The sequence below is a fragment of the Oncorhynchus tshawytscha genome, linkage group LG03 (assembly GCF_018296145.1).
Source record: "Oncorhynchus tshawytscha isolate Ot180627B linkage group LG03, Otsh_v2.0, whole genome shotgun sequence".
Lineage (NCBI taxonomy): Eukaryota > Metazoa > Chordata > Actinopteri > Salmoniformes > Salmonidae > Oncorhynchus > Oncorhynchus tshawytscha.
Window position 1 is genome coordinate 43845889 of NC_056431.1, and position 15916 is coordinate 43861804.

Sequence of the window (15916 nt, forward strand, 5' to 3'; positions counted from 1 at the left end):
TCTGATTATGGTTCCCTACTATTCCGATTTCACAAGAACAAGCCAAGGACCTCTCTCCTCCCCCCTCCTTCATCCCATATGAGCGTAATGTGTTGCATAGGATCAAACTTCCCAAGTCCAGGTTCGTGACCGGGATTCCAAATCTGTTTTCAAATCGAGGTATATAGCCTCAAAGGCCATCAAACACTTACCAAAAGCACGTTATAGATGAAAGTGCCACTATTCTATGTACATTTTGCAGACAAAGCGGATCTGTTCGATATTGGGGGGTTCAGCACCAGAGGAGGTATTGGTGTGACTCATGCGTGCGTAGTAACGAATAAATAGTCAATGCACGCGGCTCTAAATATCAGCAAATCAAACGTAGGCTACTTCTCTAAAAAGGTCACTGTGGATGGGATTTTGTAGACTGATATTGAACTGATATTCAAAACCCTGTTTTTCTTGAAGTGTCAAAAGCGCACCAGACGTTGCGTTGCGTTGCCAACGGACTTTATTTCATCATCGTCCCATAGTTTCTTTCTGGGGCTCTACTTGGTCACCTGTACCCACCCTCAGCACGGTAAGATGTTTTTTTAACATGGATTATTATCTTACAAGAGCTGGATAAGTGTGCTTTGTTCATTAAAGCTTTATGATAAATTGACGTTTGAGAGGCTCAAACAGGTGTTTTAACATCGTTCATAAACGATTTGTACGATAGACACAGAGAACAATACAGGCTGTGCATAATATTTGTTTGCTGATATTAAAGTTATTGATTGATAAAATTGTGGTATCATTCAACTACAGTTCTTTGAGCTTTGACGGAGGGTTTTTCATTGCATGGGCATGCTTTTCCCTTGAAGTGACATTGACCTGGATAAGGGTCATCACTATTTACAAATCATCCTCTTAATTGAGGAGTCACTATCCTGTTTGTCAATCAATTGTGTAAACGTAGCATATTTTCTGTCATGATTATAAAATGAATACGTAATTTATCTGAGGTTTGACAGTTCACCTAACTTGCCTATGTGATAAATCACCAGATTAGCTGTTAATGGCATAGTTGATCATTTATCAAGGCTAATTCAGTATTTTCACTTTCAATACATAATGTTTTAGGGTTAAACTATTTGTTGCCCAACTCCCCGGGTTACCTTCCTATCATCAAAGGCATATACATATATAACTCTCTGAAAACAAAGAAATGCACTTGCAGTGATGCCTCATTATCCACATTGACAGCAGAGATCAGGTTGTGGAACGGATTGGCGAGGATTAATGAGCATCATTGTCGATGATGTTTTGATAAAGCCTAATGAAATGTATTGCATTTTTACTCTCATATCAGTCGCCTATGGATTCAGGAAAAAAAGAATGTGCACTGCAGCCTCAGCCAACCTGTTAATTGATGTTTGAGAATAATTGTAGGCTACTCTGGCTGCCAGACGATGTCGTAGACATGTCTGTCGTGTCCTGTCTCCTTGCTTATTCGTAGTTGTGGATATTTCTGTCAGCGTTTGAATGAGGGATCGATCTTAAAATATCATATTCATACATTTAAAATAGCCTAGATAGGCATGTCATTATTTATATATTTTAAGGCTCAGAGACAGCTATTCTTTCTACTCTCCTTGCAGTGAATGTGACTTTTCATCTTGAATAAAATAAGAAAGGTTTCCCAGAAAGTGACAGCGAGCTTTGGAGTGAGGACATTTGTACTGTATCTTAGGAGTGATGGCGGCGTCTGCACCTTCCTCGTCTGGCAACGAACCGGATCCCAACTCGACAAATTTACGACCACCAGGCTCAAGTAGGTCCATCACAGATAAAACGCTATTTCACTTGTGCTATTTACTTTGTGGGCAATGCCATTAATCATTTCCACGGAGGTACCATTCTAAATGCCTCCCACGCAACAAATCACCGCATCATTGCATGCGCAGCAGACCTCCCGGCATCTGCTTGATAGACGGATCTTGCTGTCAAAATCGGTTGATGTCCTCTAAAAACATGAACTGAAGCAATTAGAAAATACTAATGGCTAGTCTAGTACCATCCTGTCGGTATTGATAAATGCAAAAATCCCAAAAGAATTTAACATAATCTTCCAAAAAAATATACAGCCTTCTTGAGTTATTATTCTGCTGTTATAAGCCTATTATTATTATTATTATTATTATTGCCTTCCATAAAGAGACTATAGTAGGCTATATTTGTCAGTGTATTTATTCCGTCGTGGTTGAATAAAAAGTGAGAGCGAATGTAATGCTAATTTATTATGTGCAAAGTGGCGTTAATTGTAGCCACACTAAATTGGCCCTAATGGCATGTGTTCAAGCACCTTATTGTACCTTCAGCTGAGGGGGGATGTGGAGATGTAAGCGGCCAACAGCGCTGCCTCAATACTTTTTATTATCCAAGAGCTATTGAAGACAAACATAACTAACCTATAGCCTCGGCTACATTCCAATTAGTTGTCCAAGCACATTAATATTTTGATGCAAAGCTCGCCATAAATGTCCTATTTTTCCTCACATACAACCATAAAAGCTCTGATTTGATATAAACTACACTCCAATGTAAATTATGCATTTTCAAAGGTAAAAGATTAAACCACGAAATTGTATTTGACGTCAGATCAGAGTTAAATGTAGAAAAACTGCACCTCCGTTTTTCTCACCAGAAAAGGGATTCAGTCAGTGCTGAATTTGCATGCAAAACTGTGCTTGCTTTGGGCTTGATGGTGTGCCAAAGCCATGAGACTGTTGTCGTGCCAGTATTAGGCTACAACTATTAATGTGCAACTTCAATTGTGTCTGTATCTCTTTTGACATCAATGCATAATACGCGAAAATCCGAATTATGCTCGTGGATCTCAAGCTTATTCCACCCATAATTGGCATAATTATTTGGCATTATACACGTCTTATTTCAGATATTTCTGTTGCCTTTGCATTTGTCTTCATGGGTGTAACATTGGCGTAGATTTGGTCCAGATATATGTGATTTGTGATCCTAAGCAGCGGTTAAACGTCATTCTGTGTGGAGCTGTCTGTCCCTTCCACTGGCCGCTTTTCCAGGGTCAATTTCAACAGAATTCTTCAATTCCTAGACCCCCCCTCCTCACACACAGACACACAACAACTCCCCACCTCCCCAATTTAATCCATGGAAGCCCTTGATAGCGACGTAAATGCTCAGCCCTTTTTGTCACTGGCCAATGTCTGGTGATGCATGTCTGATCTTTTCAGCATCTTCTCACCCAATTAGTTCCTTTGCACAGTCAGAAATGGCTAAATCGTGGAATGTTCAGCTGAAATGCCACGTTATAGGCCTATGGCCATAGTGGTATCATTGGGATAGAGCAGATGAATTAAAACACACACACAGATACATGTTAATTGATAGTCGAATGCATTGTTTTATCCAACCTGCTTCAATATTTTCCCATCCATCACTTTGAGTGTGGGAGTATTTTTGCAGAAATAATATGCACTTGAGGCCTAATGTAAGGGCCTTCTCAATAGTTTTCCAAAATTATTTTAGGCTATGACGCTTGGTGTGGAGTTGCTCACGGATGTTCTAGAAAATTGGGAATGAAGATATGTGGTAAGTTTACTATTTTCATGTCATTTATTTTCGTGGACCTCATAATACATGTTCATGTAGGCTTTTGTTCTTAAGTGTCGTTTAGAATGCAATTAGTCCTACGTCAAATAATTAACAGAAGAAATATCATAGCCTACATTATGTAACCTATGTTTCATATTTTATGTGTTTCTCAACGTCGAGCAAGCAGACCATTCTGATATCTGATGAATATGCTATTAGCCATACTGTTTTGGGCTAATACACAAAGACTGTGAAGCCTGGGCGGCTGTGATTACCTTCTGCCCCTTTCTTCTTTCTCTGGTCGCATGAGTGGGTTTTCATGCAGAAAGAATCAACATGGCCATAATGATTATTACCACTGAATTTATAGTAACAAACCTGTTTTTTTTATCAATATTAAAATCAGTTTGAAAAACAGCAGAGACTAGCTATTGGTCCAAAAATAACTATAGGTCTACGTTGGCACTTCCCAAAATGGAATATGAGCTCTCTTTAATCTTGGATATGTTTTCAATGTGTGTGTTTTCTTACCTTGCTTTAAAAAATATAGAATTCTTAATCAAATCGTACTATTGCGCCCTCTTATGGCCTACCTGGAAAACATATACGTTTGCCAATGCTTAATGACCTTGGAATAAACAAATACCCGGCTAAATTATGCAACCCCCTTTTCATTATTTTTAGGTAATTTCGACTGAAACATGAACATGTACAGTTGATTTTACATTGTAGTTATCCACAAGTAAGATAGCCTATCTTTGTATTTGCTGAGCCAAATCTTAATATCTTATTATACGCACCTGCCTTTGTCTTTTTCTCAAAATATATCGGTAGCCTCTGAGCGGGTGTCATTTATTAAAGAGCTATATTTGGTGGAATGATTGGAATCGGTCCTTATCATGATGCGAGTCCATCAGAAGAGAAAAGATTACTCTCATCGCGATAGTCATCTTCTCTGCTCCAGGGAACTCAAATCGCAATTCGTCAAGGTTCTGTTTTGCAGAGATAGTAGAACTACTGTCTGTCTTCTCCACTATACGCACCGATTAAGTGGAAGCAAAATGCATTAGCCCTATCTGATATGGCCAAGGGTTGAGTCTATTGTTATTGAGCCATCAGGGCCAATCAAGGACCAACAGTATAGGCCTATTTTCATTTTACCAGGCAAGTCAATTAAGAAGAAATTCGTATTTACAATGACGGCCCTATGGGCCTCCCGTTCACGGCCGGATATGATACAGCCTAGATTCGAACCAGGGTGTATGTGGTGATGCCTTTTGCACTGAGATGCAGTGCCTTAGACAGCTGCGCCACTCGGGAGCCCAACGCAAAGGATAAATCAAGTTTGATGTTTCAGTACGATATTTATGCCATTTTTACGTTTTGGTTTTATCTGATTCACTATATAGGCCTATAGGCCCGTTTTCCACTTTTCATCTCTGTTTATTAAGTGCAATGATATTGGTTTAAAAACAACATCAAATGCTTGACCTAGTGAAATATTGGATTTATGCTTATCCGGGGTATAATCTAACATATCCTTTCTGAATGTGAAATAATACAATTATCTACAATTAGTCTATATTGAAAACGAAATAAAAATAAATTAACAGTAAAAATACTTCCAACTATCATCTCCTGATACACTTTTATGTAGTTGTATTTATTACTCTAAAATGGTGTGGGATATGGCATATCGTTTCACATCTTGTAGGCCTAGCTAGTTTATCTGAAATATTGCGTTATTGATTTGCATAATAAGATCATAAATAAGATCACATTGCAGGACTTTGTATTACTAATAATCTTAGCAGAATATTTGGAATAGATGTTCTTTTTTTCGAAGGCCAACCTAGAAATACATTATTGAAAAAAAAAAAACGGTATAGGTTAATAAATAAGAATTGAGTTAATGTGGTGTCCTCCACAAGTCTATGAGCAGATAGTCTATAAAATGTCCCATATATCATCACAGCCCAGTCCAACTATTAGGTCTGACTTCAGGCTTTAATGACATCGGTTCACTTCATTGTGTGCTCTTCCCTGCTTACTGAAGTGGAATCTGTCGGAGGGAATTAATACGAATTTACAGCTACACGAAATGACGGCTATTTGTTTTTGCTTGACTGGCTTTTGGTGCTGCTGTCACTGGGCTCAACCTCCCACTGACTCTTCCTCCCATAAAAAGGCTTCCCTGGACAGGATGGGAATTTTCTCAAAACCAACCCACACCACGTCATTGTCAGCTCAATCAGTGAGAGACATTTAGGCATGTGTTTTGTGTAAAAAGGGTGTCATCAAAATGTTTGCGATTGGGGGTGATGGTAGTAATCACTCATTTCAATCCTCTGCCCCTTGCAACAATTTAGGATTTTTGCAGAAGAACAACAACCTCGAGGAGAAGATTAGTTCCTTCAAGGAAAGATCGTCTAAGGACCTGCTGGATAACAGCGACAGGGATTCCCGTTTCAGACGCACCGAGACGGACTTTTCCAATCTATTTGCTAGAGGTAGATGTCCGGATTATTTTCATTATGGGAAACGTAGGCCTATGAATAAAAAGGATGTAGGGAACTTGTTGATGTTCGCTTTGTTCAGTTGTTTTACATGGAACATGAGTCAATTTTAAAATCTTAAATGTTGTTACTGATGCAAAGATTAGCCTGATTTGATCTGGTTTGAAAATACCAAATCTTTATAATCAGTCTAAATCTCTGAGATTTCTTTCAATTTAGTCATGTTTGATGATAAAAGGTATTTTTTAAATTTTATTTATTTTGTAAAACTTTTTGTGGAAAATAAGAAAACCCTAAATCATTAGGTTGTTAGTAATTTAAATTGAATTGATTGCTATGCCTATTTGAAATCAATATTCACCATTTGGTTTACCATAATGACGGGCTAGATCAAGTTGTAATAGCATAGGCTACTCAGGGATACTCACTGGAGAAATACCAAAAAGGCTCATTCATTTGTTGCTGGAAATGACATTATAATTTATATAATTTATACCAGCTTTAGAGAGGAAAACCAAATAAATAGTTTACAAGATGTGAAGTAGAATGAAGTCATGACACATTCTACAGAAGATTGTGAAAGTAAGCTCTTAAAAACATCCTCAAGTGAGGAAGGATGCAAACAAAAGTGATGGATTAAATCTTTTTCGAAAATGTGAAAAACACAAATACTGTTGACATGCTTCAATTTCTCACCCTAGATTTATTACCAGCTAAAAATGGAGAGGAGCCAACTATGCAGTTTTTGTTGGAGGTGGTGGATATTCTCACAAACTACGTCCGGAAGACTTTCGACAGATCCACCAAGGTCCTGGACTTCCACCACCCCCACCAGCTGCTGGAAGGCATGGAGGGCTTCAACCTGGAGCTATCTGACCAACCTGAATCTCTGGAGCAGATCCTGGTGGACTGTAGGGATACCCTGAAATATGGAGTGAGAACAGGTGAGGAGAGAGGAGACAGAGGCATAAAGCATGGCTAACCCCCTCAGCACAATCAAAATCTCTCTCATTTGTCTACAATGTGGTTTAATGATTACAGATGATCCCATAGGTGAATGATGAAGCTTTCATGAGAAATGTATTAAAAGACAAATGGTGTTGTCTCTCCCTCCCAGGTCACCCCAGGTTTTTCAATCAGCTATCTACTGGCTTAGACATCATTGGCTTGTCAGGAGAATGGCTCACCTCCACTGCAAACACTAACATGTGAGTGGTCTTTATCTCCCCACAGTTATTACACATTTGTTATGATACATTTATACGTGTTTATTAGTGAAAGTCACAGGAACTTTACATTTTGGAAATATGTGTATAGTATTAAAGTAGTCCTGTCGATTTTGTGAACAATGTGCCTAAACAAAAGGATCTTAGTAAGAGTTGCGTAACATAGTTTTCGTTTTAGGCTGGGGATTGTGATAAGAGGTTGAAGGATCTAATTAGGCAGAGAGTGGATTTAGTTTGGTTTAAGGTATGTCTGGCGTTGAAGAAAAATGGCAATTCCTACCATTTCAAATGGCCTCTGAAGATTTCGTTTGAAGACGAAGATCAGTGGAAGTGACATATTTAGGGCCTTTCATAAGCTTCTAAGTGAAAGATCCCAAGGATGCTCTTACAGACTGCCTTTTAAGCAAGCAAAAAGGGAGAGTTGTGCGAGTTCACTATCTGTTTGCTTTATTGTTGTTGTTGACCGACACTGGCTGTAGTCAGATAATACAGCCCTGCAGGCAAACTAAATTGCATATTGATTAGCATTCAAAGTTATATTGGGTGGTTGTTTTATGGAATGCTCTTTGCCTCAGAGATTTTATGGAATGCTCTTTGCCACAACAGAATGAGATATGCCCCTGAGATCTTCTGCGCAAATGTGAACAATAGACAATTGTGATTCAATATTGCTTTTCCTGTGGCAAAGGAAATCTGTAAGAGACAGCATGGCGATACACCAGGTGCCCAGGGACTTGTCCAAGAGAAACGTTGATGCTTCGTTGGCCAATGGACTATTGTTGACCAGTACACACAGATTACCAGCTGACGCTGCCAAGTCAGTTAAGGCACTGGTCAGAGTGTATCAGCTGCTGTAAAATGCTGATCTTGTCTATGATGTCAGCCTGGGAACCCATCACAGCATTGTAAAATCATCATTACAACAACAAAAAACACACAATATGAAAAATATTGTGTTGTGAACATTGATAAAACATTGCATTTCTGAGTGGTAATAACCAGAGTAATCTGTGTGGTCATAGTCAATTTCCATACATTTTTTTGGGCCTAAACACAGCACAGTAATACAAGCTCACCACCAAGGCTGGTCTTCTTCATGTCAGTGATTCAATTATTAATTTTGCCTGGGCCCTGACTTAATTAAAGGGTCAAAACATGGCCTGGCTGACTTGACCTTCTATGTATTGTAATCCTCAAAGGATGTATCCCTCTTTGCTCCCAGTGTTTTGAAGAGTGTTTAGTTGGTCCAGCTCATGGGATTGATATGGTGCTGAAGATCTGCTGGTGAGAGTGTTGCTACCCTGTGTATGCTATATAGCAACACTACTGTAGATGAGTTGAATCAGAGGGTTGGCTCTGACTGCATCCATATTTGTTATTTGCATGAGCTAATTACTCCATCATCATTAATTACCCCTGACACGTATTGATTCCCACTACTAGGTTGACAATCACGTCCCAGGGTTATCATCAGGATTACTCGACATAAGTGAGCGAGTGCAAATTCATTTGGGACAATAGCTCCGGACTCATTTTAAACATTTCTGCTGGATATGATGAGCCAGAGAACAAAACAAAATAAGTGCTGTGTGTATGGCACAGTGTGATACACTGCATTGCCCCACTAATGCATTGACTCATTGCATGAATAGACAGGCAGTGTAAGGAGAAGAGCATTGGGCAGGACGTAGTGACGATAGATGAGTTAGATGGGGATCCATTTCATTCTACATTGATCTTGCACTACCCTGGAGGAAGTTTCTAATGATATGGAAAAAATCCTTTATGTTGTAATTGTGATTGCATTGAATAAACATGATCGTAATGATATAATTCCTATTCTAAAGGAGAAACGACCATTCTTCCATCATTACTCTCTGTGAGATGGGCCATGAGGGTAATATACTGTTTTAATTCAAAACACACTGAAAACAAGCTCTGTGGAAGCTGGCCTCAAGACTAACCTCAGACGCAAAGGCAATGACGCTCTCATTGTGTTGCCTCACATTTCTAGCCTCTTCTTCTTGCTAACTCAGAGACAGGCGCTCCCTCTTGGTGGAATATTCTTAATGGACTTCAGACTATGTGACATTGATGTTCTTTCTCATTCCACTGCAACAAATGGTATCCGTAATACAATGTAACAGAGCTATCACTGAATCGCGACGGCGTTGAAAGTAGTAAGTGTGTTCCATTCTTTTCTCTGGCTTCAACGTGGCATTGCTCAATATACACATTAAGAAACATATGTAATGATAATTCAACAAAACACAATTTAAATCTATTTTGCACAAAAGAATAGAAAAAATAAGCTACAATTATTGGCCTTTATCACAATGGTGATGTATGGTGATGCCTTATCCTGGGATTTTGCCACCTGCCTTCATTGATTCTGTTGTTGTCAATATAGACAATGTAGATATGAGAAACATATGACAATATGAGAGTTCAAGGCCAGTGATAGAATGGATTTCTATTGGTAGTGGGTAACTGGAGACAGGTGCTCTGTATTTCAGGTTCACCTATGAGATTGCCCCAGTCTTCGTGCTCATGGAACAGCTGACGCTGAAGAAGATGAGAGAGATCATTGGCTGGCCTGATGGAGAGGGCGATGGGATCTTCTCACCAGGTGAGTGCGAAGCCAATTCTGATGAACAGTTATGAATTCAGCCATGCCTTGAGAATCTGAGGTGGGAATAAACCTACCGTTACAGATGAAGATTCCTTACACAAGCCTTCAGATAATCGAATGCAGTTTAGCGAAAGATTGTATGCAACGTTTGTGCAGGTGGAGCGATATCCAACATGTACAGTGTGATGATCGCCCGCTACAAGTTCTTCCCTGAAGTCAAGACCAAAGGCATGACTGCTGCCCCCAGACTGGTGCTCTTCACCTCCGAGCATGTAAGTCTCATCCAACATTCATTTCCACAGCAGAACAGGTCTCCAGTCTCAGAAGCAGTATTGTATTACCAAGACAACGTCTTATTGTTATTTATTGTCACCGCTTGATTGACCCTGTCTATTCTGTATAAAGGGTTCGTGGCATGCCTGATTCAAAGCAACACAACAACTACAACCATTGGACAGTACATCAGCTGACTATATGCCAGAGCTCAGCTGATAGGTTCGTAGTCTAATGTCATGCTCATGTGTTTTGTCAGAGCCACTACTCTATAAAGAAAGCCAGTGCTGCTCTGGGCTTTGGAACAGAAAACCTGATCCTGTTGAGCACAGATGAGAGGTTTGTGGAGCCATGTCCAATTTACTGCACTGAATGAACCAACCCAGTGAAAACATCCCTTTGACGTGTCTTGTTTGCTTCACTAGAGGGAGAGTCATTCCCGCTGATTTGGAAGCCAAGGTCATCGATGCCAAGGCGAGGGTGAGTTTTCAAACTGTCAGCCAATCAACTTCAAACTGTGGATTCGTATCCCCTGAAGACATGAAATACCTTCCGTTTGTTTCTGCACAATGATGCGATGCACTGACACAGAATTCAAATGAGAACAGCTGCCTAATATGAATCTAGTCATCTGAATACTCCGGTCGTCAGGTAATCTTTCATGTTTACAAAATAAAAAACAGGTCTACTTTAATTTTAGGGTTAGTACTTATGCATCCTTAAGTATTACCTTACGCACTGCCACTAGCTCCAAAGCACAGTCTCCTGAAGCTAGTTCCGTTACAGGAGAGAGGTGATAGCAGGCTGTCTGCAATGGACGTGCAGTTCTGGGGTTACAAAGGCTCGCACAAGAGAAATAGTCCAATGTCATTTAAATCTGCTCTAACCTGTTCATAGTATGTCAAAGATTACAGAAACAGAATGCAACCATTTCAATTCACTCCAATAACACAAGGCTCCATATTCAATCTCATGGTGTATGCTTGCAGGGTTGTGTCCCAATGTTCGTGAACGCTACAGCTGGTTCCACAGTGTATGGAGCATTCGATCCCATCCACGAGATTGCAGACATCTGCGAGAAATACAACATGTGGTTACATGTGGATGTAAGTGTGTCTTCCTACTACGGATACAGTACGGTTGTGGTGACATCAATCATTTCAGGGTTAATTGCAACACATTTCAATGGTCGGCTGAGCTTTAGTTTGAACATATAAGCCACCTGCCGTGTCCAATCCTTATCCTCAAAACAAACTGTTGTCTTTGTTCAGGGTGCGTGGGGAGGAGGCCTACTGATGTCCAGGAAGCACAGGCACAAGCTGTGTGGCGTAGAGAGGTAGGCTACAGCCCCGAGAAGATATCCTCTTTTAAACCAATCACACACACTCATTGATGGGGGCCGTGGCCTGCCTTACAGTCCGTGTTACATGTTTGCAGGGCCAACTCGGTCACCTGGAACCCTCACAAGATGATGGGTGTGCCACTGCAGTGTTCTGCCATTCTGGTCAGAGAGAGGGTAAGAGCAATACGGATAGATGGGTCATCATCCCTTATGGTGTGAATGCCACGAAACCACACTTAAAGTTAAGTCGGAGGTCACAGAGAGTTTGCTACTATTCTTATGAGTATAGCCCAGTTTGAAGGCACCGTTGAACATCACGTCTCTGCCTTTCGTCCGTGTCCATTAACCACACCATTGATCTTTACAGGGAGTTTTATCAGGCTGCAACTCCATGTGCGCTGGCTACCTCTTCCAACCAGACAAACAGTACGATGTATCGTACGACACGGGGGACAAGGCCATCCAGTGTGGACGACATGTAGATATCTTCAAATTCTGGCTCATGTGGAAAGCGAAGGTAATGTGCACATATCTGTCCAAGCTCTTATTGCAATACTTAGTCAGGCTTTAAAGCGTTAGCATGGAACAGGGATTGATCTTGGATGCTGATCTTGGCTCATGGAACAGAAAAAGGGAAGTTCTTGATATGAATGATCTGCCTATGTTTTGTGTATTTCCACTCCAACAGGGAACAATAGGGTTTGAACAGCACATCGACAAGTGTTTGGACCTCTCGCATTATCTCTACACTAAAATAAAGGGTCGCAAGGGCTATCAGATGGTGTTCGATGGAGAGGTGAGATTTTTCTCCCTTCATTTTCTACTTGTTTCTGTTCCCAAAAACAGCAATATCTTCTAATGGATTACCCTAATAAAGCGTCAGAGGAATTACATATCTGATTAATATGAACTCATTAACTGAGATGCCCAACAGTATTCTGAGCAACACAATGTAGTGAGGCAGGCCAACTCTCCTCCCTGTCTGCCTATAGAGGTGGTGCTAGGCTTTAGAATCCCCAGTTGAACTCCTTGTGGATTTATGAACTTGCCTTGCAAGAGCCTCAGATCTCAATTTGGTCTCTTAGTGAGGTTGGCTACTTCTTCTTTAGATACTCCATTGAGTAAAGACACGGACAAACAATGTTGCTGTTTTCTTTCCACAGCCCCAGCACACGAATGTCTGCTTCTGGTACCTTCCACCAGGCATTCGTGACATGCCCGATGGTCAGGAGAAGAGGGAGAAGTTGCATAAGGTAAGGAGTAAAGGACTCGTCAGCTTCGGCTCATGAAGACTATATTCTGTATTCAGATGAGACAGCACTGACCTACTGTACATTTCTCTGAATTGTCCTTGCCTCTAAACCAGGTGGCCCCCAAGATCAAGGCGTTGATGATGGAGTCTGGAACTACCATGGTGGGCTACCAGCCTCAGGGAGACAAGGTCAACTTTTTCAGAATGGTCATCTCCAATCCTGCCGCCACCAGGTCAGATATCGACTTCTTGACTGATGAGATTGAGAGACTGGGGCAGGACTTGTAATGGCCACACCCATTAGGAGGATGTTGCCCTTTGACCTTTCATTCTCAGCTTTGTCATGTCCAGCTCTAAAAAGACCCTGAGCTACACTGAGCTTCATATTTCTGTTGTCTCTTGACCAATCATGTAGGACTTTGAATCTTCAGCTGCTTATAGGTCTTTTTAGACCACAGGTAACCTTCAGAATAATAAATGTGGGTCTCATATGTTTCCTGTCTGTTCTGTCTTTTAGCAGTGACTATGCCATTGTTAGATTTAACTATTGTACAGTATAGCCTATGTAAGAGAATACATATTCACATACTGAGTGACCTTGAGCGACCTTTTCAGTAGAGACAGAGGACAATGCAAGGCACCTCATGGCATAGATATGTACAGTATTGTAATATACAGTACAAGTCGAAAGTTTGGAGACACCTACTCATTCCAGGAGTTTTCTTTATTATTACGATTTTCTATGTTGTAGAATAGTAGTGAAGACATCAAAAGTATGAAATAATACATATGGAATCATGTAGGAACCAAAAAAGTGTTGAGATTCTTCAAAGTAGCCACCCTTTGCCTTGATGACAGCTTTGCACACTCTTGGCATTCTCTCAACCAGCTTCATGAGGAATGCTTTTCCAACAGTCTTGAAGAAGTTCCCACATATGCTGAGCACTTGTTGGCTGCTTTTCCTTCACTCTGCGGTCCAACTCATCCCATACCATCTAAATTGGGTTGAGGTTGGGTGATTGTGGAGGCCATCACTCTCCTTCTTGGTCAAATAGCCCTTACACAGCCTGGAGGTGTGTTGGGTCATTGTCCTGTTGAAAACAAAGGATTGTCCCACTATGCGCAAACCAGATGGGATGGCTCTCCTCCATGCTTCACGGTGGGAACCACACATGCGGAGATCATCCATTCACCTACTCTGCGTCTCACAAAGAACCAAAAATCTCAAATTTGGACTCATCAGACCAAAGGACAGATTTCAGATTTTAGGCCTTCAATGTCCATTGCTTGTGTTTCTTGGCCCAAGCAAGTCTCTTTTTCTTATTGGTGTCCTTTAGTAGTGGTTTCCTTGCAGCAATTCGACCATGGAGGCCTGATTCATGCAGTCTCCTCTAAACAGTTAATGTTGAGATGTGTCTGTTACTTGAACTCTGCATTTATTTGGGCTGCAATCTGAGGTGCAGTTAACTCTAATGAACTTATCCTCTGCAGCAGAGGTCTCATTTCCTGTGCAGATCCTCATGAGAGCCAGTTTCATCATAGAGCTTGATGGTTTTTGTGACTGCACTTGAAGAAATGTTCAAAGTTCTTGACATTTTCCGTACTGACTGACCGTCATGTCTTAAAGTAATGATGGCCTGTTGTTTCTCTTTGCTTATTTGAGCTGTTCTTGCCATAATATAGACTTGGTCTTTTACCAAGTAAGGCTATCTTCTGTATACCACCCCTACCTTGTCACAACACAACTGATTTGCTCAAACGCATTAAGGAAAGAAATTCCACAAATTAACTTTTAACAAGGTACACCTGATAATTGAAATGCATTCCAGTTGACTACCTCATGAAGCTGGTTGAGAGAATGCAAAGAGTGTGCAAAGCTGTCATCAAGGCAAAGGGTGGCTATTTTGAAGAATCTCAAATATAAAATATATTTTGATTTGTTTAACACTTTTTCTGGTTACTACATGATTACATATGTGTTATTTCATCATTTTGATGTCTTTACTATTATTCTACAATTTAGAAAACGGTAAAAATACATTTTTTTTAAAAGAAGAAAAACCCTTGAATGAGTAGCTGCGTCCAAACTTTTGAATGGTACTGTATATATATTATAATGTACTGAATATTGGTGCTGTGTGTTGTCCATGTAGTTATTAAGCCAGGGGCACTGTATGCAACACCACATTGTATCTGGTTTCCCCCTTTCATATTAAGTAGAGGGAATATAACACAGTCATTGTAACAGGTACTGTATTCTATTGCTGCGTTTTTAGAGCTAATGAATTTTGTGGAGATTGTGTATAGTATTGTTACATTGCTTTTGTGGCAAATATATGTCCTAGTTTTTCAGTAACACATGTTCCAATGATTATACAAACCACTAAATATAAGTATTTAATAGATTAATCACTTGATTTATATTGTTATCTATTCCATTTGTAATGTGTCCTTACTTGTATTTTGAAACGCTACTGTGTTTTGTATAAGCATATTAAAAGGTATTTTAGTGTATTTGTGAACCAAAGAAGGGTATACTTACAAATATATATAAATAAGTCCCTTAATATAACCAATAGATGGATTAAGATATTTATATAAGAATATGTAAGTCAGTCACCCTTAACCTTAGTGCAATCTGTGTTGTGTAACTGTGATATGTCATTGTGAATCACATTGACTGAATGTTATAGTGTCACATGACTAGTTGTGGGAGGGAAGCTGAGCTCTGGCAGCAAATGTGCTGTTTCTTTAGGGCTCTATTCAATCTGTATTGCTGAAGCGTTACAGATTGCGCGATAGAAATTGAAAGGTAATTTCCCGTTGAGCCGACATATGTAGAGTTTGCCGTGAATACAGTCTCCACTATAATGCGGAAACATTGCCTTTAAATTGAAATCACGCTGTAATGCTGCACTTCCACGATACGGATTCAATAAAGCCCTTATTTAGTGGGAAGCACAGTGATAAACCATCTGGGGAAATGTTTTATCGTAGGGACAAAGGATTGTTTGTATTTTAACAGTGATGCATTGACTGTTTTGAAGCATTTCACTTAATTAACGGGGCCATTTA

At 40.1% G+C, this 15916-nt stretch overlaps 1 protein-coding gene across 2 annotated transcripts; it reads left to right on the forward strand.

Moving 5' to 3' along the window:
- The first annotated feature begins 270 nt into the window (after nt 1–270).
- gad1a (glutamate decarboxylase 1a) lies at nt 271–13581 on the forward strand. 2 transcript variants are annotated; one of them, XM_024405063.2, is made up of 17 exons: nt 271–562; nt 1626–1798; nt 3535–3597; nt 5970–6110; nt 6818–7060; nt 7234–7324; nt 9859–9971; nt 10131–10246; nt 10507–10586; nt 10673–10727; nt 11237–11353; nt 11519–11583; nt 11685–11763; nt 11957–12106; nt 12278–12385; nt 12753–12842; nt 12956–13581. In XM_024405063.2, the coding sequence occupies exons 2-17, from the start codon at nt 1723–1725 to the stop codon at nt 13127–13129; spliced, it is 1761 nt and encodes a 586-aa protein (XP_024260831.1). In that variant the 5' UTR covers nt 271–562; nt 1626–1722; the 3' UTR covers nt 13130–13581. The 2 variants fall into 2 exon arrangements, with proteins under 2 accessions (XP_024260831.1, XP_024260837.1); XM_024405069.2 differs by having other exon boundaries at nt 1718–1798.
- Nucleotides 13582–15916: the final 2335 nt, after the last annotated feature.

Bases quoted from the DNA above. Each gene is read 5' to 3' on its own strand.
- gad1a (XM_024405063.2), top strand. From the start codon at position 1,723: ATGGCGGCGTCTGCACCTTCCTCGTCTGGCAACGAACCGGATCCCAAC. The intron at 7,061-7,233 runs GTGAGGAGAGAG...TCTCCCTCCCAG, and splicing joins GAAATATGGAGTGAGAACAG to GTCACCCCAGGTTTTTCAAT. The intron at 10,247-10,506 runs GTAAGTCTCATC...GTGTTTTGTCAG, and splicing joins TGCTCTTCACCTCCGAGCAT to AGCCACTACTCTATAAAGAA.